Below are 12355 nucleotides of genomic sequence, written 5' to 3' on the forward strand. Positions count from 1 at the left end.
GATAAATAACGAACTTTGCCACACGACTAACAACAACAGCATCCGCGACAACCTACAACCGGTTTCGTCCTTATTAGGACACATTAGGCAGGCATTGTCGAGATAGTTTGAAAATATAAACAAAAAGATAAAACATTTATTAAAACAGTCTTCTATATGTGTTGTATGTGCAAATTGTGTTATGTTTGAAATTTTTCACTTTTAAACGTACTTGATTAAACGCTTTTTAGTTACCAGTACTGGTTTATTTCCACAAAAGTTTTATTTTTCGAAAAAAAAGTGAGTTACTGAAAACTAACTTTGTTAAAGTTTTTTTTATTATTCAGTAATCTTACTATTAAGTACACATACAGAAGCATTGAAGCCAGTAAGAACGTATCAAAGAAGTACCAGTATATTCTTTTAATCACATTCTGAACACAAAGTTTTTGGCTCAAAAATGCGTACTAAGCAGGAAGTACGTATCTAAGAAAACAATTACCGTACTGAAAATTAGAAATGGTTATAATGATCTTACAAGCTGCTATTGCAATGTTTTTTTTTATTATGCAAACTAAGCTTATATTTTTTATGGTTATTTTTTTTTATTAGTAACATGAAGTTTTAATAAATGAAAATTATTATTCACAAGCTAATAACATTTTTTTACTTATATTTTGTAAAAAAGTGAAAATTACATTTTAAAACCAAACTTAAATATGTATTATCTTTTTAATAATTTTTTAATTAAAATCAAAATTTAAAAAAGTAGTTTGTTTTATGAATGTGTAATATTTTATGAATATTTACAATGTTTACAATTTTTGTAATCCATTTATAGTATTATTTAGTGGTTGTTTTATCATGTTTCTGGTAAACAAATTAAAAACCACACAAACTACTTTAAAAGCTTACCATTTTTTAATAAACTGTTTGTTAAAATTGACCGCCTAAGTTTTATATTTTAAGGACCATTGAAGTTTTAATTAAAAATATATCTAAAAAAGATATAACTTTTTTTTTTCTACGAAACTATATACCTTCTATATTCTTAATTTCTAAAGGATTAATTTAGAAAATTGCTGCATTTCTTACTTATCATACAAAAATTTTCAAATAGTATATACAAAATTAGACACTCAATACAACAAACCAAATATATTTCACGCTGACGTCGTCAATGGATACATAGTAATGAATAAAATATAAATTTGAACTTAAACATCAATAGAAGTTTAACAATAAACATATCTTAATAATATAGAAAGTTAATTACACAAAACTAATCAAAATACTAAATGTTAGAGCTATTTAAATACAAACATATAAACACCAAAAAAAACATTAAATAAATAAAGCAACACTATAATTTTTTGGTGTTTATATGTTTGTATTTAATTAGCTTTAATCATAATTAGTAATTTGATTATTTTTGTGTAACTTGTTTTATTACTATGTATCTACTGACGAGAATAGCGTGAAATATATTTAGTTTATTGCATTTAGTGCCTGTTTTGTCTATACCGTTTAAAGATTAGTTGGATTTCAAATATAAAAAGTTATTATAATATCTATCTTTAATAAAGTTAATCCTTTTAAGAGCAAGTACAAAACTTTTAAATTGTTATTTCTTAATAAAACAGTTTTACTTTAAATTGTTCTCTTATAACAAATTTACATGTTTATTTTTGAATATTTTTTTGCCTTCTTCTTCTAAACTTATCAAACGAAAACTAGTAGAGATAAGGCTACATTAAGTTGTATTTAATTTTTCAGCATTGTCACGATTTACATATAGTAAAATTAATTTTTTTAACACTTTTGCATTAAACTTATACGAATTATTTTTATACAAAAACATTTTTAACTAATAAGACAAATCATGAGTAGACACATTACTCCTGTAACATTATAAATAAAAGAATATTTTATAGTTATTTATTACTGTTATTTAGGTAGCATAATAGTTTTTAGCAATTTTTATTACAGGAGGTAAAATATAATTTTGATTAAAAAAAACTGCTTAAGTTTTTACGACTAACACATAAGATAAAAAAAAGTTATTTAAGTTCCTTATACTGCAGGCTCAAAGATGTCTTTTTAAGTTCACCATACTGTACAGTTTTTGAAACCTGACAATCTTGCTTGCAAAACTGCTCGTTACATGACTTATCTGCTTACTTAAGCATTAGTATATTTTAACTTTGTATATTATCTAAATGTATTTGTTCAGATCAATTACTTAAAACAGTGCTAAACTTGCCGTATTAAGCATAAGTACAAGCAGGAGTCTTTTTTTAGTTGATCCAATTATATCTATCCATAAAACACTTATTTTTTTTATTTTTACAATTTTCTTGAAAGTTGGTTGTAGATTTAGGCAATTAAAAGCTTATTATTTTCATGTACAATAGTGAATTTAGGCAAAATGGTTTGATTGTTTTTTGAAACAACACTGTATCTTAAATTTTGCCTTTGTAGTTATTTTTATTTTCGGAAAGAAAATAAAAACTTGAAAAGTTTCTTTCATACATATAGGACGTTTGAAATTTATCGAATTTCATCTTAAGTGAAAAATGCTTAAGCTTTCTCGTCTAAAATTCTTTTTAAAGATTTTTCAGATAAATAGTTTTGAAAGAAATAATTTTACTACACATAATAATCTAATTTTGAATTAATCAATAAAATAAATACTTTCGTTCGTTTTAATCTATTCTACTAATTTTTAGAAACTTATTAAAAGTAAATTAAGCTTTTTAAAGATATTAATTTAAAACAGAGTTTTCCAAAGTGGGCAATATCTCTTCTTAGGGGCGATTTTGGATATCAGGGGCAATAAATAGCACTTAGGCAAAAATTTAAATGAGTAATTAACCAGTAAAGGGCGACATCGTATAAAGAGAGTGATTAATTTCTTAAATTTCCGCCCAGTTGGTGATTAAGAAAAAGAGTTTGAGAAACCCAGGTGTACACTAAAGATAACAATAATAAAAAAATTACATAAGATAAAAATTTACAAATAAAAATACTGCCAAAAATTTCTTGAAAATAATGGATATTCATTTTCCAAAAAAATGGACCTCTCAGCAAAATTCTTTAAAGAAACAAAATAAAAAATAGTTATACATGCATGCCAAACCTTAAATCTAAAATTAACAATTTAAATTACAAAAATGTAGAATAAAATAAAAAACACTAAGTAAAATGATAAATCTTGCAACTGAAGACTTAAATTTTCATAACCAGTAGAGGACAAGAGTATAGCACATGATGGTGAAAAGATGCATTATGTTGGTTTAACGCCTAGAAATTTAAAAAAAAGATACAATGAACTCATTCATAGTGCATAGCTTTAGAAATAAAAAGGTGAAAAATTTAAGAAAATTAGGCCCTTACTTTTTATACAGAGTCGTTTTTTGTTTTCAAAAAATCATCTAGTTGTTTTTTACGCGATATTAAATAACCACTAGGTAGCACCGCATGACCATCAACAACTTTCCATGTAAAATTATGCGACCTGGTTTCGTCCTTCTTAGGACTCATCAGGCAGATATTGCCTGTAGAACCACATTAGCTATGCTAAGTGTGGACAAAATAAGTATGCTATATTAAGTGATACTTAACTTGTATATAAAAATAAAATTCTGTAGATCAATAATATTTAATAAGGATGTTAAAACTTTAATAAATTTAGCAAACTCTTGTATCTGGTAAAAAGTTTATGCTAGCTTAAATACTGTATAGTAATTTTCTGTGAAGTTACGCAGATTTAAACCGGGACAAAAGTGCTTAATAAACCGCATAGTTGTATGTAGCTCCAAATTTTATTTAAAAAATATTTACAATAGGCTTAGTTGTCAATAAGTGTATGAACAAAATTAGTTCATATGTACTAAGTTAAATATTTCTATTAATTTAGATTTTTTTTTAAACTTATTTTGTACACTAGGTACTATGACCAACTATCTTGAGCGCTTTTTTGTCGTTAATAAACAGTTATTACTTTATTAAGTGGAAATATTAGACGTATTTCAAAACACATTACAAAAAGAATAGACAAACATAAAAGTTCCTAAAAACTTGTAGTAGTAAATGATAATATAGAAAAAGTTTTAGTTATAAAATAGTTGCAGATACAGTATTAATGTTATAAATGTGTACCTTATCAAAACAACGTACTTTTTCCATAAATATCAACTTTTTAGTAACTACTTAACATTACATATCAAATGTTGTTGAGACTTTAATTATAAATTTTATAGCTCATCACTTTATAAGTAGTTGATCTGTATATTTATTTTGTATTTTTTGTAGTAAATTGCTAGTTTTGTTAATGATGACCTATAAACTTTTTTCTTTAATCGCAGTTATTTGTTTTTCTATAAAACTAGCACAAATTTTTTTTAATAGAATGCTTTGTACTTTTTTGCTGAATTACGTATATATAAGCTACTCTAGTATATATGTTTTTCGCATTTTTTTTAAGTCGATGTTTTTTCTGTATATTTATATAGTTGAAGTATGTTTTTTTTTTCTTTGATTTTCAGTTGTAATTTCTTTATATAGTTTCTGTATACTAGAGTAGATGTTTAATAAAAACTTTATTTCTGGATCTACACTGTTTATAAATATAAGTAAGCAATTTTTATGTATTAGTTTTTTGGTAATCCAGTCATAACATATCCTAAAACTGTACTTTCTACATATTTCTTATACCTACACTTTATTTTTGAAAATACAGTAATGCCCAAGTATGCAGCCCTGTGAATGGCAGTATTTCTTTAAAACTAAATAATATAGACAAATTTTAATTCTAAAACATTTCATACTCATTTTACACCTATCATTACCAATTTGTTAAGATGCAATCGTTATTAAAGCATAAAATAATATGAAAGTAAATAATTTCGCTCCATAACATACTTAAAAAGCTGTAAAACTTAACATAAGTAAACTTTTATTAGTTAATTATTTTTCATTATGATATGACTAAATCAAAAGCGTTTTAATGTGCTCCAATAATCCTCAGTGATTAATATTATAACTTTATATTATCTTAAAGGTATTTGATAAAAATATTTTCAAAAAAATTATATTACAATACTTAATAGTATGTAACGGTTTTCGGATATTTTTATACTGTATGTACAATAAAACTAATATTATTACTTTTTTTACGTTTGTTTATTTTATAATAATGATTATCAAAAATAAAATATTTTACATTAAGTCAAACAAGCAAAACTGTATGAAAAACTTTTACCTGAAATAGATTTATTTTTTGTAAGACTTTTTGGTTTTTATGCTAAGGTTCTGGTTTTAAATCTGCTTTTTAAAATTGTGGTGTTTTCATGATACTTCGTTTAAAATCTAATACTTATCACACTGTTTGCAACCAATATAAATTTTCAAGTATTATTAAAATTAAAATGCATAATCTGTTATAATTTATAGAAAAAAAAGCTGTCTACAATAAGAGCGATTTTATTCGTAAAGTGATTTGCGGTTGTTGGAGATTTTTGATTATGAAGAACTGAAAATATGGTTTTTTATTGCTAATTCAATGAACGAATAAATACTACATATTAAATTTCTGTAGTACAAATTAAGGGGATGTTTTAAAATTAGAAGAACTAAAAAAAATAATATCATACATCAAGGCAAGCATTAGAGCTACTTGAAACATATACATGAAATTAGTGGCAATTTTAAATCAAACTTTTATGACTGCAAATAAAAATTAAAAAAATAAATGTAATGGGTTACAAAAATGAAAGACAAAAAGATTTCTAGAAACAAAAAATATTTAGTTAAAACTACTTTTGAACAGGTTTTTTCGAGTTTTTTATCGACATATATTAGACATAAAACTAAGCTGCATTTTCTTATATCAAAGTGTATAAACATTACATACTAAGAAAAAGTTCAACAAAGAATTAAACTTCTAACTGAAGTACTTTCTCTATAGCTCTTAAATCGAAAATAAATACTTACTAAGTTTTCTTTATGTTATTTTGATAGTAAGATAGCATATATAACTAACTTTTTTTTTCAAAAACGATTTCTGTTTGTTTGAATGAATTTAAACAAAAATGTAAAAGTAATAAAAATTTATATAGTTTTAAATTGCAAATACGTGAAATTTCAAAAAACAAATGTATCTAAAGATTTAAATTTTAATAAAACAAAATCGTGACATGTGATGCTATAAAAATTTGTGAATAAAAAATTGTACTTTAAACTACATTTTAAAATGTTGCTTAGTACTTTTTAAAATCATGCAAAGATATTGTTTAAAGTCTAGCTATAAATTGAAATCAGCTCTTAGAAAATGTTTAAACTAGGAAGCTGATAAAACTAATACGAAGCATTTAGTTTTATTAAAATTACAGTGAAAAAAAGTAAGTCATACACTATTTTAGCAAACTTTTATAACATTTCAAATAGTTCAACTTGTTATGTGTCTTTAAGCATGTGAAATTAAACGCTCAGTAGAGTCAACATGCACCGTGTTGGTGATGTGAGGGCATGACAGGTCCTTTTCTGTCTTCGGCCGAAATCTTTCATTCACCTGAACACTCTCTGCGCTTGCGTAACAAAATATGAAATATCCAAAAACAGACCCCAACACAGCTGATGCGAGTATGTATGTATTGTAGGTCATCACGCCAAGCATGAGCAGGTAGCCGCACGTGACTCGCGACATGTGTATCAGCAAATCAGCTGTGTGATTCTTTATTCTGTTGAAAATACTAAGCTCGGTTTTTGAACATTAATTTTTGCTTTCATAAAGCTTCGTTTTAAGTAACTTAAATAGTACTTTGGTATTTTTCTTTTCTTCAGTTAATACATCATAGTTAACGACTTGGACTACAAGAAAATATCTTAATAGGATTAAAAAACAATCATTTTACTTTTAATAAAAATGTTGTGTCTTTGATCACTTAGTAAAGTTATTTAAAAAAATCTAAACGAATAATATATTTAAAGTAAATTCATAAAACAAGTTTTTGTAATCTACTGAGTCTAAAAAAATAATGACAGCTTATATACGCGTACTTTTTAATTTATGATAAAATGTTACAATACAAAAAACTTACTACAAGATACAAAAAACTTTCATTTGGAAGAAATGTTCTTATAGTTTTAATATATCTATTTACTAAAATACGTAATTATAATTTACAAGGTTAAGCCTAAAAATTTATGGAGAAAATCTAATTCTCTATCATATTAGATACAGTTTTAAACGCAAAAATAATATATAAAACAAAAAGTTACAGCAGCCACATAAACGTGGCTTAGTCTGAGTCAAATATCAGTTTAAGGTTAATTAACTACGCTTAAATATATTTCATAAATCTAATTGGTAAATGCAAATCATAGTAATTTTTAATCCAATACTTATGAAAAAATTTACAATATAGCTTGTGAACGTGTTTTTTTGCAAAAAACCAATAACTATAAGAACATCTTTCTTTATTTTTAACAGTAAAAAACAATATGTACCTTTGAGATTTGACATATTTCAAACTGTCAGTAATGACTAGGTCTGATTTTTTACCTTGTTCCTTTTTGCCTTCTAACTCAGATTTAACAAGCGGAAGTGAGTAGAAATGTTCAGACAATCTACTTTTCAGGTTTTTCAAGGACTCCCAAAGTATTGATAGCAGTGCAACAACTATTTGAAAAAAGTTATTGACATCATAAATTATTTTCATTTTAAATCATGAATAACGTCTCCTAATCTTACGGAGAAATATACTAAGTAATCAATCGATAAGATGCCAAATAAAAAAATATATTTAACGATAATAAAACAAACTAACTGTTTTTTAGCATATTGTACTTAAAAAAATCTACTTGTTTAATATTTATGCTTTCATTCTAACTAACAAAAGCAAGTTGCAACTAGTAAAATGTTTGAATTAACATCCCAGCTCTTAAAAAGAAACTTGAAAGGTAAGTCACAATTGAAGTAATCCTGAAATAAAATTTAAAGTAGCTGATTATAATTGCATATTTTAAGAACAAAATTATAGTTTTTATTATTTGTTTTAAAATAAATAAAAATCTATACATTAAATCAAGTTTAACAAACAATGTATAGTTTTATCTTAAAATAATATATCCGCTCACATATTAATAATTTTACTTTCATTTAATCGGCATAAAAGTTAAGTTATTTTTTTTATTTACATTTTCTTAACAAAAAAAGTTATTAATGTATAAACAATGTTTTATACTGTTTTACACAAACAACTTTAACTTTTTTTTAACTCTAATTCACATTTTTAACCAGCGAAAGTTAAGCTTACAAATAAAAAATAAATATTATAAATAGTTTATCTTATAGTTCGATTTTAATTAAAACAAACCTTCATTTTTCTGCGGATAGGTTGTATAACAAATTCTGTTAAATAATTATTGATAAGTGAGTTTTAAACTTTTTCTTACGTTGAACTATTTTTTTAAATATAATAATAATTTTGTAGAGACAAGTTATAAAAACATGATAAAATAAATTAGAATCAAGTTTTATTACAAAAAACTTATTTCTACAACTTTCTTATATTTATCATAGTAAACATTCTAAATAACAATACTTCATCAAGTAAAATCTTCGGTAAAGTTTCTTTACACTTATATAATAAACTTTCAAAGATTTTTCTTACTAATTCAGATCACAATAGATAGAATTTGTTGTAACTTCTAGAATATACAAAAGTTAAAACAAAAAAGTTTCATAACATTTTAACTAAATCAAAAAAGTTATACTTAAACTCTAAGTTTATAAATGTTTAACTTCAAATTTGACCAAAACTTTTGCTTACTTTTTAAAAATTTGTTTCAAAACTGTATCAAGTTTACAACATCGATTTTTGAAGTAGTTTAATTTAATACATCTTTAAATCTATATTTAGACATAAAATATTTTTTTTTAATTCACTTTTTTAAATTTTGCAAAGTTATAATAGCTTAAATTTTATTTCATTAAAGCATAATCTAATTTAAAACACTATTTTAATTGAATTTAAACAAAATTTTATTTAAATATCCAAATAAATAATACAAAGAAAATATATTAAATTCTAATATAAAACAAGGTGTATCTTTTAAAAAAACATATTTTATTGAACGCAAATAGAAGTTTATTTTAGACTTATAGGATTTAAATATTTTAGAAAAATACAAAGATAAAGTTAAAAAGAAATTTAAACAATATTAATATAATAAATAAAAAAAAGCTACTAAAAGATTTAAAACTAATTACAATTCACTATCCTAAAAATGATATTATCTATAAAATGTACAAAAACAATTCTGAGCACATTATTACAATGCTTAGTTCAAAGTTTACACCGATTATTTACATTTAAAAAATATATTAGTTTAAAATCATAAAAATAACATAATTGCCTAGACATAGAATAACCTTTAAAAATAAATTTTAGCCTAATATAAATAAACCAACTACATGGATTCTTTAGAAGATATTTGCTTAAAAAAATCTTTGTAGTATTTAAAAATATTCTTTGCTTTACAAATTTTTTTAATATAACAAATCCTTCTATTTTTAACGTAAGCAATAGTAAGTTGTTAAATAGGTAATGATATTTTTTTAATCAACCTAAAATATTCATGTAAAATATAACGCATCAAAGTTATTCACTTTATTTACCAATGGCAAACTGAAACTACACAAGTTTGATATCAAACAATTTGATCTGATAGTCTTGAGAGCAAGAAGCAAGGCACAAATCACCATCATCTTCGTATTCATCATTCGGTCTCCACTTCAATCTCAATACAGCAGCAGCATGACAAATGTTTTTACCAAATGTATAATAAACATGTAAATTTTTGTCTTGATCAACAGTGCATAACTTCATGTCTCCACTTTCTAAACCAACAGCTAGAAGGTAGCTGTAACCAAAACTGTTTTGTTTGTTGGGAGAGCAGGATACAGCAGTGACAGGCTGCTCACAGGACAACTTTGACTGACGAGTCACTTGAGCATCTTCACCAACTCCCCACATAATCACACTTTTATCTCTGGAAGCTGTAAAAAAGTAGGCACTGTCATTAGACCAAGAACAACTCCAAATTATTCTTGTATGGCCTGTTTTTTTGTCACTTTGAGCAACAAGTGAGAAATCATCATGATTACAACCAGAATTGTCAATCTTAAACAGGCACCACTTTCTATCTCTTGAAACGGACAGCAAATACTTGTTGTCTGGTGAAAATTCTATTTGAGTAACTGTCAAATTATGACCTCTTAACTCACCAACCCAGTTCCATGTTCCTGTTTGCCACACTTTTATGGAGGAGTGCTGTTCTTTCTTAGATTTTGAAGCAGTTGCAAATAAAGTCCCAGTATTGTTAGCAGCCAGTGCAAAAATTTCATATACATGACCATACATTTTCTGTACTTCGGGCCAGAGAGTATTTTGCAGAAGATCAGTTTCAAATGGTGGTTGTGACAGTGATAAATTCTGAAACAAATTATCAATGTATTGATCATTCCTACTTTTTTCTTTCACAACTTGATTTTCAACAGAAAACACTGCTTTGTTGGAAAGACCTAAAGCAGGAACAGCAGCACCTTGAGGTGCATCAAGCAAATTACCTAAAGTCTGTCCGCTTAAATTTGAGAAATTTTCAATAAAATTTTTAGGGGCTTCAAATGCCCGTACTACTTTTTCATCTCCTCCAGATGCAAAGTAATTTCCAGATAGCATACCAACTGATTTCATTTCATACCCATGAATTTGAGGTCTGGCCATTTCATGCCAGCTTTTACTTTCAGACTTGCACCATTCTGAAAACAATCTTGTTGTCATGTCAGAACTAGTACTCAACAAAAACTTACCAGACCGTTCCCAATCAATATCCTGAACTACATCTGAATGGCCACTAATGATAGTATTGGACTGCCAAGCATTCTGATCATTTGACTTCCAATAGTACAAAGACCCGTTGTAGCCATAACCAATAATACCTTCTCCATCCTCAGTAAACATAGCTTTATAAAAACCAAGCGTGTTACCACCTTGTTCTCCTACTCTAGCCATATCTATCCACATTTTATTTTCTTCATCATATTCCCAAACTAAGATATTTTTGTCAATTGAAGCTGTTAGCATTTGAATTTTATTATTTACTTTTGAAACATTCCATTCTGCACTGTAAACTTTGCCTTCATGACTTTCTAAAACAGTATCTATACCTATTGAGTATTTATACACCTTTGAACTTCTGGTATCTTTAACTTTAAAACTTTGTTTCTTTAACTGAAGAAATTCTCTTTTTGAATTATCCATCTGGATTTTATCAGTTTCATCTTCAATTTTCCAAACACGTACAGTTGAATCATGAGAAGTTGTAACAAGAAGCCATGTGTTCAAACTTAAGTCTTTAAAGCTTACAGAACTGGCCCAATCTTCATGACCAAGTAAAACTGTAGCAAGGCTAAAGTGATCTTCATTTTTTTCAGAACATTTGTTTGTATAAAGTCTTACTTTAAAATCTGAACAAGCACAAGCTAACACTATAACTCCTGAATTCTGTAAACAATGTAACTTTACCCCTAAAGCATAATTAGAACTTAGATCTATTTGCTGATGATTAAGTGGTTCAGTCCATGTAGTGGCCTCATTAATAGCACCATATCTTGTTAAAACACTAACAAACTGACAACCAGCAGCTGCAACTGTGCATGTTGTTTTTTCATTTGACTTATAAGAAACACCATCTACACTGTGTATAGCATCTTTTAAAAACTTAAATGTTGAAATGAGCTCCAATGAATCAGAACAAAACAATTTAGATGGGTTGTATTTAGATATTGTTATATTTCCTGCTATATCCCCTGTAATAAGATTATGCTCAATTTGGTAGCCTTCTTTGTTTAGTTCAAATGATTTTGACCATTGCAAAGAAGAAACAACATCAGAACTGAAGTTGTATGTAAAAACAGAATGTGGTATCAGTTGTTCACAGTTTGTTCCAACTTTATATAGAACAATAGTTTTGTGGCGCCCAAAAGCAATTACTTCATTTTTCTCTGCATTAGGTGCTATGTCAAAAGAATTTGGTGTAGGATTTCCACAGACAGCTACATGTTTTAAAACAACTTCCATCTTATTCTTGTCAACTATTGTCATTGTATTTTAAACACTAAAAACTGTGATTAAAATTTTTAAAATATTTTAACAGAACATAATATACATTAATTAACTAAATATTTTAATTTTTAATAAAAAACCTTCAATATTGTTTTATAACTGATTATTATTAATTTTACTGATTTGTATTATTATATTACTGATTTGTAGATTAATTGATTTAAATCTTTAAAAATAATTAGCCA

At 26.0% G+C, this 12355-nt stretch overlaps 2 protein-coding genes across 2 annotated transcripts; both read right to left on the reverse strand.

Annotated features, from left to right (window-relative positions):
• Positions 1-6130: 6130 nt before the first annotated feature.
• Positions 6131-8895, reverse strand: LOC145834628 (protein SLC31A2-like). Its single transcript, XM_082942106.1, has 5 exons — positions 8814-8895; positions 8358-8392; positions 7876-7963; positions 7489-7660; positions 6131-6719 (listed from the first exon to the last, which is right to left on the reverse strand). Exons 2-5 carry the CDS (start codon positions 8361-8363, stop codon positions 6446-6448), a joined length of 540 nt encoding a protein of 179 aa, XP_082798232.1. The 5' UTR covers positions 8364-8392; positions 8814-8895; the 3' UTR covers positions 6131-6445.
• Positions 8896-9405: 510 nt separating this feature from the next.
• On the reverse strand, positions 9406-12149 carry LOC145833828 (elongator complex protein 2-like). Its single transcript, XM_082941023.1, has one exon. The coding sequence runs from the start codon at positions 12147-12149 to the stop codon at positions 9678-9680; it is 2472 nt and encodes an 823-aa protein (XP_082797149.1). The 3' UTR covers positions 9406-9677.
• Between the last annotated feature and the right edge of the window lie 206 nt (positions 12150-12355).

The sequence above is a fragment of the Thalia democratica genome, chromosome 4 (assembly GCF_965202585.1).
Source record: "Thalia democratica chromosome 4, ktThaDemo2.hap1.1, whole genome shotgun sequence".
In the NCBI taxonomy this organism is placed as follows: Eukaryota; Metazoa; Chordata; class Thaliacea; order Salpida; family Salpidae; genus Thalia; species Thalia democratica.